General features: G+C 38.3%; 1 protein-coding gene across 1 annotated transcript in view; it reads left to right on the forward strand.

The window, feature by feature from the left end:
- Positions 1-26,588, forward strand: part of itfg1 (integrin alpha FG-GAP repeat containing 1) — a 158,670-nt gene that overhangs the window by 36,516 nt on the left and 95,566 nt on the right. Inside the window, exon 9 of the mRNA XM_006779704.3 lies at positions 12,187-12,287. Within this exon, the coding sequence (XP_006779767.2) occupies positions 12,187-12,287 (101 nt within the window). The remainder of the gene's footprint in view (positions 1-12,186; positions 12,288-26,588) is intronic.

Genomic DNA, 26,588 nt, shown 5'->3' on the forward strand with positions numbered 1-26,588 from the left:
TGTGGACATCTTATCCCTTCAAACAATCTTGGCCAGCGCTATTCATTGTTCAGATGAGCTTTACATTTATCCGCTGCAAATCTCTGCTGGCTCGCTAATCTCCAGGCTGCAGCCTGCATGCCACAAAGTTGGCTGGTCATCTTGACAGTGCTGTCACCTCAGTTAAGGCAGCATTGTTTTTTGGTGCCTTCTTGTGCTTGTTTTTAAAAGTAAGTAACCGTTTCATTTAACAGTCTGATGATGTACAAAGTAAAATGAAAAGGAAAGTACCGTAGTTTTCGGGTCATAAGCCGCTACTTTTTTCCCCACACTGTGAACACTGCGGCTTATACTGACGTGCGGCTAATGCATTTTTTTTTTCATGCGGCAAAAAACATTTTGCCTGGTAACAGTAGACCAATAAAATTGATAAGTAGTATATATACAGTATATATTTTTACCGGTTGTTAAGAGACGTTGTAATGTTGTTTGTGCACTGTTCCGTAAAAAAACCATAAGCAACGTAATTTGTGTGTTACTGATACGTACGTATATTTAAAGGTTTGCAGTATGTATTTTTGTATGTTACCATGTTTATGTTACCTTACGGATTAAATTAAACGTAAAAAATCCTCACGTGTAATATTTCTGTGTAAATATCTCATATTACAAGTGAAACGCATACGGCTTAAAATCCGGTGCGGCCTGTACAAGTACAAAATTGATTTTCTTTCTAAAATTAGAGCATGCGGCTTTTAATCAGGTGCGCTCTATAGTCTGGGTATTACAGTGTGTGAATGATTGCTCAAATAGAGAAGAGTCAAAGTTATCAAGCTGGCTCATTTGAAAGCAATACTACAAAACTGATATAGAAACATCTGATCGAACTGAACATCTTAAATATTGTTTAGTCTTAACATTAGTGTGGGATTATTTGAGCACCAGTAGCTGTAATTTAACACTTGTGAAGTGTTTCGGTCCTTGGCTCATTATATACTCTGTCTCAATGTCAGATTCTCTTGAAGCATGGAGTTTTGTTTGGATGAATCTCAAATTGATTTTGATTTGACTCCAATAACACTAACTCACCAATGCCAATCTATTTTGAACCTGCAAGCAGCAGGAGATCCTCCCACACAACTCTGTTAATAATTTCTTGAACTGAAACCATGGTAGACTGATCCTCTGGACTCCATTGTGAAAAAAGACTCTGGACTGATTTTTATTTTAACTTTACAAGTGAGTATTTCAGGATTGAGCTTACTTTTATATGAGATTAGACTACTTTATATAATGCAATAATTATTTTCTTTCTCTCTTTCTGTTGCTTACATCTCTAAGTCACTTTGTTTTTGACAGATGCCATGTAGTTCTCATTATTATACTTGTTAAAATAGCTTAAATTACCATGAAACTACTATGGTTGCAGAATGTTTTCAGAAAATTGGCTAACTGACCAGTTTACTGCTCACACTAGCAATAATTAGTTGTGATAGTTTCATTAGCAATGAAAAAGATAAGCATATGAGAACTGTAAGACGCTGTTGACATAGTATCTGTTTGAACAGAGTGGTTTGTGGCTTATGTAAAATTGATGCCACAGTTGAAGATGTTGCTGGTTTAACCTCTGCAAGAAATTCCATAGCTGAACTTGCATATTTTTTACTGCAAATTGTAAACCATTAAAGTAAAAAATGACCAGGAAGCGTTTCAAAAAAAGTGAATTCATTTCAGTGTAAGAGTTTAAAGAGAAGTTTGTGTTTCCTTATTGTAAGATGCATAACAGGAGTGCCCGAAAAAAAAAAAGAATTCTTGACTGATATCTTGGATAGAATAACCTGCACGACCTGAGACCAGCTAATAAATACATTGCAGAACCAAAAGTTCAAGAGGGTTTTGTCGGAGGCAGTAGAGAGATATTATTTTTTCATGTATATGTAGGGTTTGGTTTTTCTCCATCCATCCGTGACCTTCTGATTCCACAAAGTCATGAGGGCAGCAGACTAAGCATGGTAGTCCAGATATTGTTCTCCCAAGCAACTTTCCCAGCTCCTTCTGGGGGATCCTGAGGCATTCCCAGATCAGATGAGGATTATAATCTCTCCAGTGAGTTTAGCCTGCGGTCTCTTCCCACTGGGCATACCCAAAAAATCTCCAAAGGGAGATACCCAGGAGGCATCCTGAGAAGATGCTGAACCATCTCTACTAAATCTTTTTTCCCCTTTTATATTAGATCATGTTGATCAGAATCATCTTGTATTGTTAGATGCTATCCCCGTAGCATACTCTGGCTTCAGTTCAGACTTTTTCATCTTCGTGTTTTTCCCCAATCATGGCGCTGTAATGTTTTCGAACTGCACTTCTCAGAGATCACTACGCATCCATCATCACGTTCTTTCTTGCTGTAGTGGTCTTTGAGAAAGGCGAGTTAGATTATGCATAAGAGAGGAAGAAATCAAATGTATCCCTCGTAATTGAGGAGCTGCAAGATGGGGGCCACTTGATGTCTTCGGGGCAAACGATGCAGTGTGCTCATTCATGTAAGGTCTCTTCTTCCTTGGATTTTATGTCTGCTGCTTCATGCTGACAACACTCTTCTTCTGCTGTATTTATTCAAAACAATCAAATGCACCCTGTTCTGTGAGCCAGGCAGTGAATATTAAGTAAGTTGGCAGGATAGCGCTATAGATATTTGTATGAAAATTAAATTACAAGTATGCTAAAGAGTAGATTTAAAATCTCACGCATGTAGTATCTCTTAGTTTGTGGCTCTTTGGCTTTTAGCTTTAGTTTTGTTTTCTGTTTATCTTTTTTTTTTATAATCTATGTAACCTTATCACTTAGTTTGAGTTATGTTCTGCTATTAGCTGTGTAACGTTCAATGCATTTTTAATTAACTTTTGGGCTTGTGCGGTACTCACGCACATGAACACAAACACATGCACGAAGGGCTTCACACTGATAAACACATCCTTATTAGCAAGATTAATGTGTTAATCTCACTGCAGCAAAAGGGTGTCCATCAAATATTTAGTGAACAAACTCCCTGCGCCAAAATTGGCAATATTGTATGAGCCAAAGGGAAAATGACCTATATGCTGTGGCTGCATGTGGGTGTCTTTGTGTTGAGGGGATCTGCGCACGTGTTGAATTTATTATCTCAGAAATTTTTTTAATAGCTTATCTTGACATAAAAAAATTGTTTCCTTTTTCTTTAAAAATCATCATTTCTCCTTCAGTTTGGAAATGCACACTTCCACATCTTGTTCTTGTTAACTGGTGGAGAGAAGCCTTTAAGGGTCACGCGTCTTATAATCTGCCAAGTCCAGGCAAAAAGATGCCTTCAGAATACAGAGGCATTTTTGTTTAATTGTCCTGGTTTGTCTTGCTTCACTTAGCCCCTCTTTAGCTGTCAGTGTCTTTCTTTATTTCTCTTGATCTACTCCGTATCTCCTATCTACGGCTTACTAATTTTCTGCTCTTGTTTTCTTACGTCGCCGTCTGTTCTTCATCTAAACAGCTTTGGGTGTCACAGATTGGTATTACACTAGTGGAAGACCAGCTATCACCCTTTTTCTGTCTTTTAATCCGTTTAGTTATTTTGTTGAGCGTTCTTATAAGCATCACTTTACTCTGTTCACTTTACTTTAGTGGTTATGATTAGTTTTACAATATATGAAGCAATGGTGTTTAAAAGAAATAACGGAATAAATTGTTACATTTAGTTCAGGTTCCATCAGTCACGCTGTATAAGGTGATGTTAGCTCAAAAGGCATTCCTCATTATAACCTATGGTTTTGTCTCTGGGCTCTGAGATGCAAAAGACACTGATACAAAGAGAGATGCTCTGTGCCACTGAGAGTGAACGCAGTATAATTCAGAGGAGATTGTATTTGACAAAAAGTAACCACAAACCTGAAAGAAGATGTATTATATTTTAGTGCCAAATGTCCAAAATTGCTTTATTTCAGCTTGAAGAAAACATAGTTCTTACCTGTAAATTCTACAAATGGATACAGGTTGAGTGATGACAGTATTGACATAAATCCTCTTCTACTTCATCTTTGTTATTTATACAAATTGCCAAAGTCATGTAAGTCCCATTTTTATGTGTGCTCCAATGGTTTTTCTTTATCTACCTGCTGAAATTGTCCTCCTACGTACCTGATCCAGTCTGTTTCTGCCATCCAGTCTCACTTTGTCAATCTTATTATGCAGCGTTTGTTTCTCTGACCAGCTTCCGCTTAGGTTAATTAATGAGCACCTTGTGAATTTACCTTAAAAACCTAAATACATGAGAAAGTGGAAAAGGAAAGAGTGAGGGCAAATGGCACATTTCAAAGGTGGTATGAAGTGAGGTGGAAAAAAGGGTGAAATATAGAAAAAGAGCCAAGGTAGATGATCTGCAGAGGGAGGAGGAAAGATGGCAGGGAGGATAATAAAAGCAATAGGAGAGAGGAGAGAATGAAATAGAGCAGCATTGCATCCCTCTGTGATTTGGAGTGGGAATTATTTCCATCACACATCACAATGTCAATTCTCACTCTACCCTTCTACCTCTGGTTTTCTGTCTTCCACCAGATTTTCCCCCATAGATTTACATCTGTGTCTGCTGTCCTGTCTGTTCTCTACATGTTTCTGTCCTTTTCTGTTTCTTAAAATTTCTTTTTTTATTAAAAATATGAAATATTTTATCATAATAATAGCAACAGTAATAAAAAGAAAATGAAAAGACAATTGATTCTTATCATTACTGCACTGTGTTTGGTGGCTGGAAAGTTCTGTTAATGGTGAGTACGTGCTTTACTGCATCTTTGTCATGTGGTAACCTTTCTCAAATGGCAAATTATTCTAGTGTCTCGTCACCAAAGGATGGGTTCAGTTAAGTGTTCGCTGTGACTGAAAGTGCATAAGGAAAAAAATTAAATGGCTCATAATTTCCCTCTTTGCACATTCAAGTCATTTTCCCTTATCTATTGTACATGCATCCAAAAAATCTGAGTCTGAGATTTCTTTAGAAATGCCCCAATTTTGGCTTTTTAATTTGATTTAAAGTTTATTTTCTTCAGCTCACTCTAGCAAAACTCAGCTTTGTGCTTAAGGTTCTTTCCCTTGCTTTAGAGTTTGGCTTCTGACCAGAACACCTTTTTTTTACTTTCAAAAGTCACAAATCTTCGCTTTATTGACTGGAACCTTTCTGGCCACCATCACCTCTGGGTGTAGGCAGAGATTTAAGGTTAAGTAATAGTCTTGTGAAAATACGTGTGTCAGTAATTTAAAAGTGAAAGAAACTGGAACCAAATAATACATCTTTGTCCCATCAGAAAAGGCACTGCCTTCTAGGGCTGGGCTATATCATACCGTTCACGGTAATACCGGTGTAATTTTGGGCAACGATAGGAAAATGAAATATCGCGATAGAATATGGGTAAAACGCGCATGCGCACTGCCTATGTTTACATACGCACATGGCGGCGACGCAGAATGAGAAGAGCGAAAGCGGATCGTTAAATGAAACGGATGAACCAGAACTGGTTTGTTAAAATGCTGCAACTTCAGTGGTGTGGAACTGGTTTAGCTTTCGTCCGTCAGATACACAACAAAGCACTATTTTTGGTAGAGCATGCTAGCGGGCCGTCGTTATTACCGTGTTGTTTGTAAAATACGGCACACTTAAAATCAATCCTTTGATTTTTCTGAAAATCGACAGTGCCCCTTATAATCCCGTGTGCCTTATGTATGAATTCTGGTTGTGTTTACTGACCTCGAAACGATTTTATGTACACGGCGCTCGAAAATCTGTCAGATGTTTCAGTACGACGTTGCTAAGCTACGAAGCCACACCGCTTGATGGATTGTCGGAGCATTACGGCTTCGAATGTACGTATCACCTCGCGGAGTGACACGTACTGTGCTTTAACATAATATTACGGTATTGTGTGCGTATAACCTCTTTTTAAGTTTTGTGGATATTACACATGGTTATGCTGAGGATATGTCGACCAGTTTCCACTGGAAATGCCTTTTGGTTAAACTGTCAGCAAGGAATTTGCACTGTTACATTTTTATGTAACTTTAATGCACATACAAAAAACAGCTGCTTGTTTAAGTTGTGGAGTTGTACAGTATTTTGTCTAGTGTCAATTATATCGTCAGTTATATCGTTATCGCAAATTTTCAAATGTATATCGTGATAAATATTTTTGGTCACATCGCCCTGCTCTACTACCTTCGACCACTCAACTCACACGGGCAAAATGATGCACACTTGTAAATACCAAACAGGAGCAAAAAAATTTGAATCCAAGTGTCTGAGCAGCATACACAGACAGCATACATGGGCTAAACTTGAAGCGTGCGTGCACTTGTTTATGTGCATGTGTATGCGATTGTTCATGAAAGCGTACGGGAATCTTTTCACACGTCCATGTTTGTGTGCTTGCAGTTCGTTTTCCAGCAGTACACTCTTAATAGATGCACAGCATATGCCAGACAAAACAGGCCCATCTGCCTTATCACTGAGGTAATTGCATTTTTCAAAGTGACAGCGGCCAATGCATAATTCATCATTAGGTAAAGCACAACGAAGTCCCACAACCGAGTGTGTCAGCTCGCGTCAGCGCAGGTAGGACGTAGGGAGGCGGCTCAGCGACCAGCGGCTCACTAGGATAGGAGATATTTCAGACAGCGAGAGGGGAATGTGTTTGGAAGTGATATTTAAAATTGGAAAAGCTGTCATCATGCTGTGTGTGCATGCGTGTGCTCAACAAAGTGTGTGTGTGTGCGTGCAGGTAAGTCAGTATGTTAACAGCCTATTTCTCTCCGCTCTCCCCCCAGGCATTTTCTTCTCCACTCATCTTATTATATTGTGCTACATCCAACCTCTGGCCTGCTCCCTCTTTTCTGCCTCATTCTCTCTTCAACCACTGCATACCTTTCACAGTCTCTCCCCCCCCCCCCCCCCCCCCTTTTTTTTTTGTGTCTGTGTGTTTTTTCTTTCTTTTATTGGCAGTCTTGTTTTCAGCCAGTCTACTCTGCCATCGCACTCGCTTTGCTTTTTCAGTCTCACATTCTCCATCACTTTCCTTTTGTCTCAGACTCCAGGAGAAGTGGATGTACCTGTAAAACAGAGGTAGTGAAGTGCCGCTGAGCTAGTCAGGATCAGAGTGGGTTGTATAAGCAATGTTACTTAACATTATGCATCTATGTTTATGTGAAAGACATCCCTCCAGACCATGTTAATGAAGTGAAAATGTGGCAATTGGAAAAATAAAATCTCCTAATCAAGCACCATTTAGTGACATCCCTTGCATTTAGAGATATTCCAATGCAAATGCAAAAGATTTATTCTCCTGGGCTTACGGTTTCCAAGTTCAGATATTCATTTGCACATTTTAATATGCAATTTGATGCAAATTACAAAGTATATCTCACAAAAGTGTCCTTCATTGAAGGTAGAAGCCCAGGAGTTGCTCTTTCTTATTCCAATGTCTGCTGCACAGTAATTATGAAAAAGTGGCACTCTCAATTAGAAGAACTCACCCACAACAATCTACACACTAATTAGCACTTAATTTTTGAATTAATTTTAGATTGTGTTGCACATGTTCTTAGTGTTGTGTATGTGCTTTCTGTATAGGAGTTTAGTTAGTTTTCCCCCCTTATATCCACAGTAATAGACATAACACAGACTTAGTAAATGAGTCATGAGGTAAAAAGTAGCAGTGCTGATTTATTAAAAATAATAATAAAACAAACACAGGTAGGACAGGTTTTGTTTTCTCCCTTACTATTTTCTATGGGTTTAATGATGATTGTATATAGATCCATGGGTAAATGGCAGACAGGAACTGGTATCCCATATGGAAAAGATGTATAGAAATCTTATAAAGTTTTTATCTGTCTTGTATGAAACTTGTATGAAAAGCATACAAGAGTGAAAACACATATAAGATCCCTTGAAAAATTATATAATGAAACTTGTATGTTTTGTATACTTGCTAAAAAATATATGAAAGTAATGAGAAAGTGGCCACTTTCATGAGTAAATCATATATGTTTTTACTATTTCTTTTCCATATGGGATTAGCCAGTCAAGATGCCAGTTGGCAACATTTGGCATCAGTTCCCTAAAGCAACTAAAATATCAAAACAATAGCTTCAAAGCTTACAGCGTGATTATCCCTCAGTCAAAGTGAATCACACAATAATAAGAAAAGATAAGTCACAGTTTACATTTATCTTGTTTGGGAGATCTCTATAGACCTGTCAGATATAATTTTCATCTTATATAGCCCTGTTTTATCACGATGCGTGCATGTGCTTACAGTGTCATGATCAAAGACTGAAATCCCGATGCCTCAAGCTGGGCACTTATGCTATCGGTGTCTTAGATTTTGAAGCCATCCATCGTGAATGCGGGGGAATCACAATGAAACTGACACCGCTTCTCATTGACTGATAACTTGTTAGTCACAAGCTGTTATCCAGTCACCCAATACCTAATCTAATATACTCTGCTTCGTCTACCTTTCTAACCTAATGAGGGAATTGAATTCGGTATTCTTTATGACAGGGGTGTCGAACTCCAGGCCTCAAGGGCCGGTGTCCTGCAGGTTTTAGATATTACCCTGGGTCAACACACCTGAATCAAATGATTAGTTTATTACCAGGCATCTGGAGAACTTCAAGACATGTTGGGGAGGTCATTTAGACATTTTAATCAGCTGTGTTTGTTCAAGGACACATCTAAAACCTGCAGGACACCGGCCCTTGAGGCCTGGAGTTCGACACCTGTGTTTTATGACTAGTGATTGAGCCCAAACATTTGTTGAGGTCATAAAGCAAGGAAGCCTAGGGCCATTTTCCTATAGACTCCTAGCATATACAGCATAGCATGCAGATACTTGCCAAACATACACACAGGACAATGGCTCAAGGACTCTTGTTGAATTATTGTGCAGATGCATATTATGATTTGCATAGTTATTGCTGCTGTTTTGTGTGTGTGCTATGAATCCTATCAGGTCACAGTGGATACCATCAGTCTTTGTATATCCTCTCCTTTCTCTCTTTCTCTCTAGCTATTTAGCTCTGTTTCGCCTCCTTCTCTGACCAACCCTTTCCAGACTTCCCCTCTCCTCACTGCCTTCTCCATTTCAATCCATACCTGCAGTTTCCTCCCTCTGCGACTCTCTCATCCAATCTACATCACAACATGCATCATCAGTGGTAGCGGGAGATGAAAAGCGGGAGGGAGGGAGGTAGGGAAGAGTGAGGGAGAGAATGAGGTTGAATAAAGAGGAAAGACAGACTGAGGAAAAGAAACTTTTAAGACTGAGGAAGGAATATCATGTGAGCTAGAAGAGGAGGAGGGCAAGAGGGGACGGGTGAAGGAGAGCATAACATAAATAAAAGAGACAGATGGGTAGATAGATGAAAGAAGGTATTCAATGAGGAGAGGGCAGGTGGGACAGAGGGAGCTAATGTTGGGGTGTGTTTGTGTGTATAGCAGAGCTGACAGTAAGCATCAGAGGCAGAGTGGCGAGTGACATCCTCTGTAGGACTAAATTTGCACTCATTTTCTCTCACATTTTTTTTTTTTTCCTGTTTCTTTCCCTACAGCCTCTCGACATCCCACACTGCAGAAATGTCCAAATGCGTTCATTTTCTGCATTTCACTTTGTTTCCATTACACCCACAGTGATGACATAAATCAGAAGCATTGCCCACACCTAAAACCATGTTTTTGCTTTCCACCTAATAATACATATATGTATTATTTTTATGTCAATATTTGCAGCTTCTGCTTGGTTGAGCTAGAGTTGCTGGAATTGTGTTCTACAACATTGGGGGGGTGCAGTAAAGGCTAGCATATACCGACATTTATTAACAAATAGCGATCACGTTCACAAAATACTGGCCTTCTACAATTCATTCTTTGTGATAGGACCTGCCCGTCTTTCAAATGCCTTCACTTCTCCAACTCCACATCTTCTCCAGAGACCGCATGGAACTGGGATTATGCATTAAAGAATAATTTCCTGTATCTCTCTGTCACATGGTACCACGGTCTTACGTCAACAGCAGGTCCTGAGTGTGTTGGCTGCGATGGGAGAAGTAAACATAAGCAAACATTCTCACCAAGGCTGCAAAAGATGATGATACTTAGGCCTCTGGTAGTCTGAAACTGTAATATTTCATGAATATTAAAGTTTAAATAAGACAGAAAAGAAAAGAAATGTATCATTGCCAACTCAGAAGCCAATTTTAAGCCTATAAAATCTGGAAATAAGCTATATTTTAAAAGTGTAAAAAAACCCCTTTTTTTAATGTTTATTTTGTTGAAATTTTATCAGCCACCAGTATTAAAAGTTATAAGAAATAAATACATCTACCTTTACTATTCACAATTTAAAGCACTTTGATACAACTGCTGTTGTGGTTTGGCGCTATAAATAAAATTGAGTGTGTGTTTGCATCACAGCAGGAAATGTTTTGATATTTTGTGCATTATTTAAAGAAAACTTGGCTTTAATGACCTTTAGACTTGTTCTGTTTTGTAGTGCATCTAATTATCTGACTCACTTTCCCCCCCTCTCTGCCACTCGCTCAGTTGCCCCTGACAGACATGTTCAGCTTCTTCTCCTCCCCTGCTTTGTACTGTCATTCATCATCAATGTCATTCAGTTTTCTCCTTCCACATGGCACAGCATCTGTCTGGGAGTGTTGCTCTGTCCTGTTGAAACAAATTCAGATAAACCATGCGATGAGAAGCCTGGAAGCAGTTTCACCACTTTATGTCTGGTGTCAATACATGCCAACCCATGAACACAGAGCAAGTGGTGTGTTTTTATGAACTGGCCAAGCAAAATGTTAGAAGCTGTGCAACAAACCATTTACTTGATATTTATTTGTTATTTGTGTCTTTCTAGTGTTTTGATGTGTCCTTTAAAGCCAAAGTAAATTGTTTAGTTATGGAAGATTTCTTGTTACAACAAGAAGAACACAGGTGTAAGTAGCGAAGGTGATGATGGCTTCACTTAATTTACTAAATCTCCTCTTAATAATTCAGCAAGCATGCCTGTATCATTGCAAGGCTCTGAAGATTTAATACTCAATTGGAATTCAGTGCTTATTATTTTTATTGAGCGCACCTGTGATCCCTGTGCTTTGGCAAGTCAAAGTAGGACTACAATAGGAGAAAAGGTCCTAAACTCATGCAAGTCAAAGGAATGTGACTTTACTTCAATGTTTGTAAGGAACTGGACAATAACACAATTCTGTGTCATTTTTTACAAACTCAAATTCACTCACATTAGAATTTGAGGACAGGATATTTTCCAATCCATCAAAATTCAATATATACAAGCTTTCTATTTCCCATGACAGATGCCGTGTTGAGCAGCAATGAAATCAAACTTATTCGAGTCATTTCACACCTGAGTCATGTGGAGGCTTTTTGCTAGTCATCTTCTATGCTGTCTTCAAAAAGCTGCTTTGGCCTACTTTTTTTCACATAGTAAATTGATCAAGAATCAATGAGAGAGCTGCTGATAATGGCCATGGTGTCATCAGTCAATGAAATCCTCTCAGTATTTGTTGCTAACAGACTTTTCTGTAAGTCTCATGTTACTCAACAAATGACAGACGACTTATAACAAAAGCAACAAAAACATTATAAGAAGTTCTATTAGTGCCCATAGTTTTGTCTATCCTTGCTGATGTAAATGTGTTGAAACATTTAAGATTCAGTCAGCATGGTTTAATGAGGGGGTTTTTTGGGGGGCTATTTTAACTTAGTTTGTGCGGCAAAGCCATACCTGGTGCACTCAAGTGTTTTGTGCTTTGAAAAGCTGTTGTTTAGATTTTGGAGGCTCTGTCCTTGTTTGTACATCAGAACCCCGCATGGCATCATGATTAGAATAATTAATAGCAATGAAAATCAGTTGAGAAAATGGTACTCAACTCTACTGACATTGTTAAAAGGCATCAAAGAGACGAGTGCTGCTTAGATTTGGGTTTGCTTATGAAAAACAAGCAGGTGCTCCTGTGATCCATCTTCTACATGAGAAAAAAAGTGAGACATTGTAATGGGATAAAAATATGAAAATAGCACAGCTTTAGAAAGTAAAGCATCACAACAACCCTGTGTTCAATCAGAATTTGTTGCTTTGCGATGTAACGTTTTGTGTATGTTTCTGGCAGATGGCGATGGCTACCAGGACCATCTCCTTCCTGCATGTTTGGATACAAGCTGTCAAAGAAGTACCATCTACCTAGCCAAGTCAGGCTCAAGAGACTCAAAGGTACGCACCTGACCATATTTTGATGCGTTTGAAGTCATTCAAATTTATTAGTTTGATTTTATCCTTGTTAAACTCTTCATTCTTTGTTACAACAAATGTTTGTTACATTTGTTTTCCTCACTTCTTTGCTTGACTATCCTCTTTTCTAAATTTGAATTTTATTCCACTCCCATAATAGAGATAGATTGAATCTCATGTGGATGAAAAGGATTGTTGTCATTTCTATGTAAATGACTTTTACTGTTAGTATAGTGAGTAGCTCAACAAAAAACCGTTTTGCCTGTTGTGTGTTTTAGTATACTCTAAACTGCAGCATATCTTGTTGGGTATCTTATTATCTTTTTCCTCACTCTCATTTCACACTGAAAATGTAAATGCAAGCAGACAAAGACACTTACTATTCAGACGTGGAGATCTGACAAAACATTTAGCCATAACAACAACTTAGATGATTACTTAAAGATGTATGGAACAACCTTTTAGAGAGACATTTAAAAAGTGACAGATATACAACAACCTTTACAGAATGTTTGAATCGTGTCTTTTCAGGAAATGTGATAATACAGTGAAGATGTTATGACACAATACTTGCAGTAATGCAGTAATATGTATATTTTTACATACTGTCTGTCCTTTACAATAGCACCAACTCTCCAAAGTAAATTTATGCACAGGCATCTTAGGGTACTTTAAAGGGTTGGTTACGAGCTTTCTCGTTGTATAATTGTGCTATATCATGTTGCCCATGATAATACCAGATATAAAAATGTCATATAGCAATATTTTGCCATGCATTTACATTCCTAAGTGCAAGCAACGAGACTAGCACAGGCAAGTCTAAGATCAAGAGCTGCAAGAAGTCTTCAATGACGACTTAGTACCTAAAAAGCGAGTTACTTCAACAACCTCCAACAAAGCACAATACTTTGCAAAATATGCAAGAAAGATGTTCCCACTACAGGTGGAAACAACAAACTTGTTTTGCTCTTAAGGCGAAAACACACTGAGCATAACCAGGCTATTGTAGCACATGCGAAGGAGTTGCTAGCGGCTGCTAGTGTGCAGCCCAAGAGTAAACAGGACTCAACCAAGCATCACTGGAGAACTCCTAGTTAGAGTCCTTGGGGCGGGTTAGAAAGGTCAATCCTAGCTAACATCCTGGAATAAAAATATATGTTTCAGTTTTATTATGCGACAATATTCTGCAGCTTTACTGGGTAAATTTTCTTTAGTGATTGGTATTGGTAAGTGTTAAGCACTTATGGTACTTAACCTCCTAAGACCCAAACTCTTTCACTGCATGCATTTTTAATTTCTCTTTGATATTTGGGCATATTGGGGCCCGATGTAAAAACAAAGAATTACCAGATGTTTTTTTAACCTTATTTTTGTTTTTAAGAAAAATAAGAACCACATATGAGGATATTTGTTTAAAAGTTTGATAGAACAGTAGCAGTATAATGTCCTCGTAAGTGGATATCAGGCCCATGTAGAGCAAAATTGAGTATTTTAGTCTAAATAACCCAAAATGTGATGTCCACATATGTGGACGCCAGGTCCTAGGAGGTTAAAATGTCCTAGGCTACTATGGTGCTCACATTTAACTGGATATAATTCTGGGTTAATGCTAATCCAATATAATGCTGCTGATCCCTTGTTTTGATAGATAATCTTTTGTGTGTTATCAGTGACTGCTGCTCACTGATAACACATAAAAAAGTGGGATGATTAAAGGCGCTAATTTACTTCCTAAAAATGTTAAACTAATTTTTTTGTTTTTTATATATAATTATTGCAATTTTAAGATTTTATTGCCCAGCCAGCACATGCCGAATAGCCTACCACCTTTCTTCTGTGGATTTAGACACTTTTCTTTCAATTTGTTCTTGCAGCTTATCTTTCATGAGTACAATTTTGATGTCATTAAAAAAATAATTGTTCCAAAATGAATTGGGGGGCAGATCCGACCCCACCATGAGGATACTGCATGATTGATTTAAAATATATATATTTATGGGGTGCCCAAAACATTTGCAAATATTGTATATGACCTCATGTGAAATTTAAAGAAAATCAAAAGTAATTTATTAAACTAGAGAAAATAAGCATTAACTTTGTTGAATGCATAACATTAAAAAAAATAGTAGTTTTAAAGTGATTTATATTTCTGATACCATTTAACTGGAAAATATTACTCAATCAACCAATTAGTTAATTAGTTAAAAATGTAACTGTTAGATAATCACTTAATTGTCATCTAGAGTGAAACAAAAATTCACTCTAACCTCCCCTGACATCTTGAATATCTGTGTAACACTACTTAAGGTAATAACCCAAAGAGGTTGCTTTTAAGAAGATTATTTGAAGTGTTTTTACATATGAGCAACGCTGAGTGAAGTTCACCTCACCAATCACTCCGCTGCAAAGTAGAGCAGTGTTTACCCGTACAATGGTAGTCTATTTCAGGAATGCATTACCCACGTGGCTCTCTGCAGGAGGCTCTCTTGCTTAGAAAGACATAAGGGGCTGCATGTCACTGTGTTTATGGAGCCATACAAGATCGAAGTAAAAGATATGCACATAAACATGCTGTCCCATCCAATTAAATGTACCCATGCAGAAATTATTATATGTGCACAGACATGTTTTTGCACTCATATGAACACACAACACCACCTACGTACCATCTTGAATTATTCTTTTCAGTTGCATCCTACCATTTGGCATGAGGCCTCACTCCTTTTTCTTCCTTCCTCTGCCACCAGAGAACAAGCTTCCACTTTCATTCCCAGTCCAAAATAGAAATATTACAGGCTTATTTGCGTGTCCACCCCCACAAACACATGCGCACACAAAAGACACACATGCAGATACACACTGATGCGCATTCCCTGCGGACATGGACGTCTTTTGTTTGCCTGTCAGCCACAAGGGGGGAAAAAAAACATTGAAGGAGGAAGTGAAAGAAGGAGTGTTGAAGAAAGAGGAGGGAAGGTAGCGTGAGAAGGACTTATCTGCACTGATGGATGAAGTGAACACATGTTGTTTTCTGTGTTGCTATTTGCTTGAGAGACAGTAATCACTGTCAAAAAAGAGACAGGCAAAGGATTCTTCCTTTGAGTGGCAGTGGTTTAGTGGAGTGACAGGAAAACGAGTATATCTTTAAGCTTTCATACATATAAGTAAACGTTTAATTCACACTGAGAAATTACATTTTTTGTTGAGTTTTAAAGGCGAAAGAAACAAATACAATCCCTACAGTAAACAGATTGTAAAATGAGTCTTTCCTGAAACATCAATATAATTAATATTCCAAAATTGTATAAAAGGCTGCTGATTTAACTAACATCAGAACTCTCCTGGTATCACCAGTAAGCAACTCAGACATCTCTATGAAACCCAACCACAACCACCAACCACAACAAGTCTTGTGTAGCAAACCTTTTTTCTGCTTTTTGCTTATTACCACCAGGACCTCCCCAGGGTGTTTTATTTCGAAAATCGACTGGATGCTCTATGAAACTTATGTTACTGACTTCCTGCTGTCTTACTCTGCTCAAAAATGGATTGGGTAGATAGGTTTTGTCATAGCACAGAGGAGCTGTTTCTGTGATCCTTCTGAAAGTCTATAGCAAACTCCATGGAATCACAAGCGTTGTTTAGAGTTGCTGTGCACTTCTATGGCAGTATGTCACAGCTGGAACACGAAGTAACTGTATCTCAAGGGTATCTGATGCCTACAAAGCCAACATTGCATTGGAAGACTATAAAAAGATACTTGAAATTCGGAATTATGCCATGTCAAAATAAAATGGTAGTTAAGGGGAGCTGCTGAAGTCAAAACAAGATGTGAAAGGACAGCAAAACAGGAAAGCAATACCTTGCTATGATTGCACTGTTTTACTGCACAATAATAATGTGCAAATAAAGAAAAGTAATCAGAAGGAAATCTGATCAACCTCATCAGATACATCAACATATGAAGTATACATAGCAACATCTAGACCAGTGGCTCCCAAGCTTTTTTTGCTAGGCCCCCCTTTGTTTTACAAGAAAAATGTTCACGCCCCCCCGCGCGTGCACGCGCACAAACACATCCTCCAACCACACACACCCTTATTTTGCTCATTTAGTAAACAATTAAGCAAATACAAGTAAACTGCAATAAATTACAGGTAGCAATAAAATAAACTACTAACTCTTTAACGCTACGTCCACACATACACGGGTATTTTTGAAAACGCAGCTGTTTCGTCCACACGTAAACGGAGGTTTTTTTAAACTCTTTTTTGCGTTTACGTGTGGACGAGGAATACAGAGTTCGTCACACAGCGTCAAAGGTATGTGTCTTTTTTTCACGTCACGCTGTGGCCACGTTATTGTTTACATGAGATGAAGAGCAGAATGGCAGATAGAGACAAAATACTCTTAATCTGACTATCTTCTGTTTTTATACGCTTACATTTACACACGCAGTTACTGTCCCTCCATTTACAAAGGCAGAGGCGTCACGATGTGATTATTTTACGTGTAGTTGTTTTTTTTTCCTGTGTAATAATATTCAACATTGCTATCAATACATTTTTCAAAAAATGCCTCTCTGTGCAAAATGGGTTGAAAAACATAAACAGCTGTGGGATACTGTTTGTCCGTGATTTAAACAGGGGGAACAAATCGTGGCAGGATCAGCCTGATGTTATTTGTATCCCACTGTAACTTTACTGTATAAAGAGCTAACATCTCCAAAATGTCAGGAGTAGTTAGTCATTACAACAAGTGTTTGAACTAAAAATCAAGAATGTGGGATCCTGTTTGTCCGTGATTTGAAGAGCCCAGCGAAAACCAATTCTGCAGGGAGACCTACCTCGGCACTTGTGCAGGTGAAACCAAAGGGAAGATATGCTTCACCATATTTTCTAGTCTTTGGCTTAGAATGAAGTTGGTTTGGAAACATATTCAGCTATGCTACATCTCCTGCTTTGCGTTTCTGCTAGCAGTGTCCAAGCGTTTTTTTTCTTCCCCTTTTCATTCCACGCCCCCCCTGCAATGGCTCCCACACTGATCTGATCTAGACAACATTTTCTAATCATTTTGGGCAAAAGTACTGCAAACAGATTAAGTAATTAAGTTGTTTAGCAACAATCAGGAAATGCATATTTAAATATGTTTAACATCTTGCCTAATGTAGGGTTTGAATACTTGGAGACACAGCATGTGCTCTGACTTGAATATAATTGAGTGAGTGAGCAAGATGGCCTAAAAGTATCGTAGAACTTAAAGCAATCTAAAAGCAAAACTAGATGGAAATTCCTATATTAGAGTAAAAACCTGGCTACCAAATAAACCTGAGGGAGGGTATTAATAGTTACCATTTGTTTAAAAAAATAATCTAGTACAAAGGAACAGTGCATTAACATATGAAGAAAACCTTGATATTTAATATGCATTCACTTCAGGGGTTGTACTTGATCCTTTTCACTTTCCAGATTAAGTAAATATAGACTTTGCCCATGGGTGCCCAAACGTTTGCAACTGTATGCTTTCAAGGAACTGTAGTAATATGCAGTCTACATAATGTCTTATTTTTAACAGAGGCCAACACACATTTTGTATTTTTATCTACACGACTCTATTGATTTCTATCAGTTCATCATTGTTTGCTGTGCAAATACTCTGCCAGCTATAATTATGCCTGATCCTACATTATGTGCGTGGCTGGTTGCTCCTTTAGAGTGGCTTCCCAGCCATTTTAAGCACGCAGTCAGCAGATGCCTCTCCTGGGAAAATGGTTGAAGAGATGAAGGAAGGAAAGTTTAGAAATGAGGAAAAGGATTCGTAAAACGTTAAAGGAGGGATTAACATGGAAGGAAATCAAAGAAAAGAGTTGGTTTTGTGGTGATGTGGGAAAGGTAAAGTAAAGAAAAGCGAGCTGAAAGTGTAAAAGAGAGATTTTTGTTGTCCTGTTATTGTCACCTTGAGGGGAAACAGTCCATTTAGTGAGACAAGGGAGGGGCGATAATGATGGAGAAAATGAGTGATATGTACACTGGCAAAGAGGAGATGGGATGAAACCTACTGAGTAAAACTAGTGTGTATCAACAGTTCATCTCCAAACAGCAGTTTTTGTGTTCCTTCCTGCAGTCTCCACCACAGCTCTGTCTCTACCTCTGCAGCAGCTCCAGGCATTTAGTTTACCATATTGAAAGAAACCGTAGGGGGCTTCCAACACTCTCTTTGCTTCATTCCCCGTCTTTACAGACACACATACTGACTGCATCTATTTCACTTTGGACCTTCCCTCTTTAATCCTACCAAATTCTTTAACACAATAGGTTATTACTAAAGAGAACTGGTTAATTTTGTACCACACCTATCAAACAAATTGTAGCAACACAAACCAAACAACAAAATGACAAAACAGCCTCCTGAATGTCAGAGGAAATCTGCACACGATCAAGGAGGGAGCACTTCCTAGGCAGTGGTGCTGCTTCTGTAAGCATTTAATACCATGCCTCATTTCCAGTTGAGTTAAGTAAAAAATATGAATGGCAGAGTTGACATATAGTGTAGGCTTCGTTCTAAATAGCTTAAGCATTGATGAAATTGCTTTACAGATTGTTTTTTGTAATCATAATATTAACTTAGACGAACAATCGTTTCAAAAATAACAGATGTTTTACAGTGACTGTTATTGACATTCTTGTACTTAAGAGATTCTTTTTTAAATTATGGTGTTTTTTAATGTCTAAAGTCACACAACATGAGCTATGTTTTTCTTTAAAAGTGAGAGATTTTATAGAGGTCTAAGGGGTCATACTGGCTTCCTTTAATATGCTCCAAAAAGTACAGATAATAATTTAATAAATGGGTATGCAGTAGGGCTGCACGATTTTGCATAAAATGAGAATCACGATTTTTTTGCTTAGAATTGAGATCACGATTCTCTCACGATTTTCTTTTCCAATATAAATATTTATTGCGCTTATTAACTGCACATCAACTTCGTAACAGTTGAGACTGAACATAAAAACAATAAATAAACATAAAAACAACAAATGTCTCACGTTTTGTCGTTGCCGCAAAATGTTGTACTGCTTGAAATTCCGTCTCCACCGTTGCTCGACACTGCGTGTATAGAGCAGGAAGTGCAACAATAGAAAAATAGTTGCGGGACGGCACTGTGTAGCGTTTGTCTAGGGTGTTGATCATTTTCCTGAATCCCTCGTTTTGCACAGTGTTGATGGAGCCATATCTTTGGTCAGGTGATAAGTAATAGCCTCCGTAATTTCTTTGTGCCTGCGGAAGTTCGACGTGTATAGGGAAGCGCTGTATAAGGTTCCCGTTATTGATGTTTGGGTGGTTGACCGGGACGGATTTTCTCCTGTCACTTTCTCGTCATCCCTGACGTGCTCTCCGTTGTTTTTTCCCTGCTAATTTTAGCAGCCAGCTTCTGTATCACGTGGTATAAGGCTCCGCCCTTGTCATTTGTTGAGCAGAAAGAGTGAGCGCTTGTTTTCATGCAGATTACGTCCCGGATCAAAATCCGGTACAATCGTCGTCGCCTTTTTTTTTTTTTTTATCGTTGTCATTTGGAAATGAGATCGCACATAAGTATGAATTGAGATCACGATTTTCTAACGATTAATCGTGCAGCCCTAGTATGCAGTACAATTTAAACAATTCCATGAAGAAATAATTATTAGCAGTACCTGTCTCTGATGTTTATTTTGAGTTTTTTTGCAAAACTATAAATAATCTTCTATAATATGTTGTCACATAGACTGTATATAGCGTCACTGCAAATAAACACAGAATTGTAACACTGTTGTGAAAGACCCTTGGTGGTACATAGGCACTGAGCACAGCATTCATATGAACTCTTCACCGAGCATTAATGAGTGTCTGACCTCAAGTAGCAGCTGTCAAGGCCACAGGCCACATCCCCTGACTCTGTGGCGAAAGAAACATTTGAAAATTGATTAGTTGTGGGGAGTATGCTGATCATAGGTCTTTGTGATGGTTTTGTTCAATGTTCAATGTTAAAGTGACGACAAATAGAAAGACATCCCACTTGCACAAAGTAATGCTCGTGCAATAGTGTTGTCATACTTTATTTGTCCTGTACAAAGCTTAAATTGTTTTCATCTTGTACTTTATTGTTTGTAATCCATCAGCAAACGTCTTTCTCTTTGAAACAAGTCAGCTAATTCTAAATACACTTGCATAATGTAGGTCTCCTTCATACCAACAAATAGTTGTAACCCACTGAGGAATGCACATTGGACTTCTGGTGTATCCTGTGGTTTCAGGGTTGCATCTTTCTAGATTGAGTTTGTTCTACTGTATCTACATGGATGAGCAATTTGATTGTGATGTGATCTGAAGAGTATTACATGCTAGATGGTGGTTAGGTGGGAGATATGTGTTAAAGGAACATTCCTGATGAAAGTCAGAATCTAAAGTTTCCCATCAGAGCATTGTACTGACAATGTTGCTACAACAATGACAGTGTATGCCTCACGCTGTTACAGCAATGTGACTTTCACCTGTCAGTGCTATTAATGTTGTGACTGATGGTGTTTTGTGGATTCTGTCAGCACATTTCAACACACCCAAAACATACAAAGCGCCACCATAAAAGCCAAGCCAGCTGCCTACTGTTGCTGCCCAGACATTGCAAGGGATGCCAGTGTGAGTCAGACAGCCTCCTTCCAGTCTTCCCAGTCAGCCGGTCAGTTAGTGGTCAAAGAGGTGACACTGACAGCAGGTACCAGGGTCCCCACCCTGCTCAGCTGACACAAAGACATATGGTCTCACTCTGTTTCTGGCTCTGACTCTGACTGCCGTTTTCCGGACAAGAAAAAAGGGGCAGAAAACCTTAAAAACTGAAAAGGGATGTATCAGTGTAAGGCGTTCTACTGTATAGGCAGGCAATGTAGATGTCATTTCCCCTACACTTGGTAATAGAAAACCTCTCCCTAGCTGTAATGCGTAACTAATCTGAGACTACAGGATGTTCTGTATATAGCATCTGTTGTATTTTCTTTGATGTTATGGTTTCTAGGAAAACCAAACTTTTATTTAAAATGTCCAAAAATAGACATTATTGCTTTCTTTCAAAATACCATTCTGTGCTACTAAATTAAACAGAGTCATTTACTAGAACACTGCTATAACATACATGTAGACTCATAATCAAAGCCATTAATACACGTTTACATTTAATTTTTTTCTGTACTGTTCAGTCCCACGCTGTCTTTTAATGCCAGTTCTAGTGTGCTGAGCATTATAGTCATTATATCAGTGGCTGCATAAAAGTCACTGCTTTATTACACTTTTTTGTTTTGTTTTGCGATTTTTGTTTCCTTTTTTTTCCTTGCCTTGGACAGCCTTGTTGTCTGTCAGTATTACTGCACCTCCCCACATCACCCCATAAACCCGCACCACCTCCCTCCTCCACCGCAGGCCGCCCACATTTTAATTTCTTGGCCTAATGAAGCGGGAGCTCTCTGCGCCAAGTTGAATCAATGGGAGTCTGCAAGCATGCCGCGGCTTTTTCACTTTAGTCATCAGCAAAGCCAGGAGAGCGAATTTGCGTCGGGGTCTGTGTTTGTGCCCTTCCTAGTTCTTATTCTTTTCTGCATACATGCACATTTTGCATGCGAATGCGCATGTGTGTGCATGCACAACACCATAATAAGCTGTCTTAACATGGTGTTTTCTCACCGTTTCATAAAAAAGCCATTTGTATGCGGGATCCTTCCCTTCACTACCATTAAAGGTATCAGATTACCTCTCACACACGAATCCCATCATCGTCTCTATCTCCATTAACTTGGTCATTTGGATTTGTGCTTTAACACATTTGCATGCAGACACACACACCAAGTCTCACACTCAATTTAATGTTAATATGTCGACATTTGAACCGAGCTCAAGTTATTTAGACTTAGTATCTCTCTGTTTAACTGGCCACTGTAGAGCCACTGATTAATCTATAAAGACACACACTTGACATTATTAAAATACTCTGCTATATTTAGTGATTAAATGTCAAAACTTCTGCAGCCACAAGGAAGGAGTAACTGCTTCATGATTTATTCAAAAAGCTGCTCTGTCAGGTTGGCTGTTCATCCAGCTTCGGAAATAAAAATTATTTAAGTAGACTAGAAACCTTTAATATCCCCACTGAGCCTTGCATGATTCCCTACACAGTGCTGCTGGCCAATAAAACCAAAACAGAGTGAAAATGCAGCCTCTTTTTTCCATGTCCAAACACCATAAATTGGTGTTTTTGCTTGGAAAATAGTTAACTTATGACTTCCACTTTTGCTTTATGACTTCATTTGCCAGTTTACCACAATTAAGTCTTTCATCATCTGCTTTTGTTCTGCCATATGTTCACACAATGTGATCATTACGTGTCTGTGTCATTAGGTAATGTTTGAGAGGCACAAATTATCTTTCTATTTAGGAAATGATGTAATAAGAGACCATAATGATAATGCATTTCTTGCATTTGATTTCACTCAGCTAAATAAATTACTAATATGATAGGCTTCATTTTGAACCCCTGTTTCATTAAGCATCTTTTTATCTCATCAAGTGCTTGTATGTGTACACGCAAGTAAGTGCAGGTTTTTAATCTTAACATTTTTGTGTCTTTTGTTTATTTGACTTTATTTTATTATTATTTTTTAATCATTTTCTTTGCCAGTTCCATCAACAACTGTCACATAACGATAATGCTTAGATTAACCTCTTTAACCCAGTGCACAATACACGTCTGCATTTTCTTCAGTGTTGTGTTGTTTGTATTCTCCATGCTTTTCCTCATACTTCCTCTAATCAGCGTCAGAAAGGAGCAACAGACAGTACAATGATTGCTTCGGGGCCTATAGCAGCACAGTGGTGTGCTGATAAGGCTGGCGGCCAGCAAAGGCCTTGCTCTGTCCTGAGAGAGAATGTCATAGCAGAACTGAGCACAGAAGGGACCAAAGGACTCAAGAGACAAGAATTCACCTGTGAATTAATTCGGCTGGCAGACTACAGGGCAAAGATTGAAGATGTAATCAGAAAATCTAGTAACCCAATCAGTCAGGAAAACTTGTACACAATTCAAACCACCACATCTTATAGCTTTTTAAAAAATTCAATAAATGAGGGAGAGAGAGATTTTGGATTGAAAATAAATGTCATTTGGATTTATAAAGCAGTGCCAGTTTCAGTAATATGTCATTATCTAAAGCACAGTCATTTTAGATCAAGGCCTACATATATTCATCCAAACTAAAGTATATGCACGCCTGTCATCTTCACTCCTTTCTTTCTCATTTGTTTCTCTCCCGTTTCTTTTCTTTCCACCCGATGTCTTATTGGTGACTTCCCTGAGTAAAAAACTGTAAATAACTGAAATTAACATGTTTGCCCCCAGCATTACGTTAACAGGGGAATAATTGTTCCACCTCTCTGGATGTGTCCGAATGAGAATGATTTTGTGGGACAGTGTACTATTATGTCCATCCATGTCTAGCATTGTGTTTACTGGCCGCAAATAGGCTGGCAGCAGCCTGTGTGGGTCTTACTCTCTGTTCGCTTCTCTCTGCCAGTCGCTGCACTGCCGCCATCTCTGGCACTTCCATCCACTCTGGATGGCAGTAATCATGGCCAAGCTTTACGCCCATATGGCAGGCAGTCAGCCTCTTAAGCTGGATCGCAACATCACTTAACAGTCATTTAATGATAGCTTACTTGGGCACCATTGCATTAAAGCTCCAAGTTCGGTGTTATCTTCAGAAAAAGATGAAACGTAGATTTTAGTTTCTTTTTTTAACGCTCTCGCTTTTTATGCTCCATCTGAATGTAGAAGAGTATAATTACTGTCACCTCAACAATCTGCTGCCTACATTTAGTCAGTTCAAGTTACTGCTTGTACGCTTAGGGAATTAAAGCACATTATTTGCATGATTTATTAGTAATGTTGAACTAAATTAGAACTTGAACGTGATATTAAAAGCAACTATCTTCACAATAAAAATATTTTGCATGATAAAAGCTAAAGTGGTTAAGTATCTTTAATTGGCTTCCAAATAAAACAAAATGATGATTTAAATAATATTTAAGCTTTTATTGGGGCAAAGCGACCAATTTTAACCAAATGTAATTGGTTGAAATTATGCAGATACACTATTTTGTGGTACTTAATGACACAGTTATGGCAGTTTGTGTCTTTACATTTGCTGAGTCAAACCAAAAGTAATTAAGCAAAGGGAATAAGACAAGCTTTGGCTTTTTAATATGAATTAAGAAGCCAATAACTGTGTTTTAGTCATGTTTCTAAATGCTGTCTGGGATTTCTGTTAGCATCTTGAAGCGGGGGGGGGCTTTACTTGGCCAATGACTATTCTTTATTTTCTTTGTTTTTGAAAATGAAGAGTAAAGAAATTATATTTCAACCTGGGACCCTCTAAGCAAATTGCTGATGCTCATTTTGCATTTAGCCACTGAGGCGTCACATCATTAACATGACCTAAGCCCACTACACCGCCTACGAATAGGCAATAGTGTGTTACCTGTATATCATGTAGTGTGCACAGCTGGTTTGGAGAAAACGTGGATTACGATTTCCATGATGGATTTCAAACTAATTGGAAATAGGCTATGGTTTTCTTCTTCAGACATACTGGTTGTATTAGGAGCCATTAGTGGCAGTTGTGGTGAATGTATCTCTGGTGTCTCTCCCCTGCACCTGGTGTATGTTTAACATTCATGAATAGTTTAAACCTCTAGCATCTCCTCTTATGCCTCTCTAGAAACTGCACATGTAATTAATACAAACTGCCCGTTTAGTGCAGTTTTGAAAAGGTTTTTTTTTTCCCCTCCCCTTATCTGTAAAACTACAGCAAAATGGATGAATGGATTGATGGCTGGTCTGTGGGTTGTTGGGTGTGCCTTATTATACCTATCAGGGATCAGGACGAGGCATCTCAAAGTATCTCAAATCCAAGTTTAATGCTAACTGTAGACCATCTGATGTCAAATACATGCACTGATTGATGACACATGTTACTCATAAACCGCTGTTTATAAGAGTGAACATTTGGGCTGATAATGGTCTCCCCCTTTTTTTTGTGTAACACTTCATTCTCTTTAATTGTAAGTAATTCACCGGAGTCTATTGTCTAACAGCTGACTGTAATGGCACTAATCACAGCAGAGAGATCATTACGGCCATCATGGTAACAACTTTGCTGAAATTAATTGTTTAGGAATATTTGGACAATAAAACCTTTCTGTTGCAACATGGAAAGCAATAGCATTTTTTTTCCCATTGTAGGCAACTGGAGAACAGTAATAGGACAAACATGTCATGTAAGTCAGTTTTCGAACTGCAAAAATGATGCTGCTAAGGTGGGGGGCCTACTTTCATTATTCTCTTAACGTGTAAAGAAAATTGCATCGAAACGAGACTGCAGGCTGTGAGCACATGCACAACATCTGATTCTAAAACTCCCCTATAGGTGACAGTTTTGTTTTCAATGTAGTATGTAAGTGAAATGTAGGCTGATTTCTGTGTATCTTTTGTTTTATTCGGTCACATTGGGGAAAATACACTGAACATTACAGAGTTGCAAAAATTCCAATGCTACCAGTTAGAGATGTATAAGTTCCTTTTCACATGTCTAATACTTTTAGAGATGTTAGAGTGTTTGTCAAGTATTTTTGCAGCCTTAGTTTTTATTCAAGATCCTGCAGGTGAAAGAGAATGATTTATTACATGGTGAGAAGATTTAGGATTAAACTTACGTCATGTTATTTTTTTCATTTTTGTTTTACTTTACTGCTGAAAGTTTCAAAGAAACTCGTTTTGAAACACTTAATGTTGTTAAGGTGCTCTTAAAGCTAGCCACTGTTGGTCCATCAGGTTTGAGCATTATTGGAGTGCTCTAATCGCACTGAGAAAAAAAAGAAAGAAAAATTGCTATTAATGTCAGTTGCCTGAACCATTGCTCTTAGTCTGCTGATTTGGATGAGATAAAAGCATTTGAAAATAGGCAATCATTTGTCATTAGCTTGAAATTGCTTCTTTTTTTCTTTTTTTCTTTCATTTTTTTCTTTTTTTTAAGCTTGTTACTGCTGTCAAAATTCCATTACATTGGCATACGTAACGTATGAATGTGTAGGTGTATACACTGTGTGGGCAAAGGGATCTGTAACTTGTGATGTTGTGAAATTGGGTTAAACTCGTATAACAACCACTCCAGACAGGTAATTTAACCAAGTCATTTATGATTAACAGAA

This window comes from Neolamprologus brichardi, chromosome 1 (genome assembly GCF_056152115.1).
Source record: "Neolamprologus brichardi isolate AB-2024 chromosome 1, ASM5615211v1, whole genome shotgun sequence".
Classification (NCBI taxonomy): Eukaryota; Metazoa; Chordata; class Actinopteri; order Cichliformes; family Cichlidae; genus Neolamprologus; species Neolamprologus brichardi.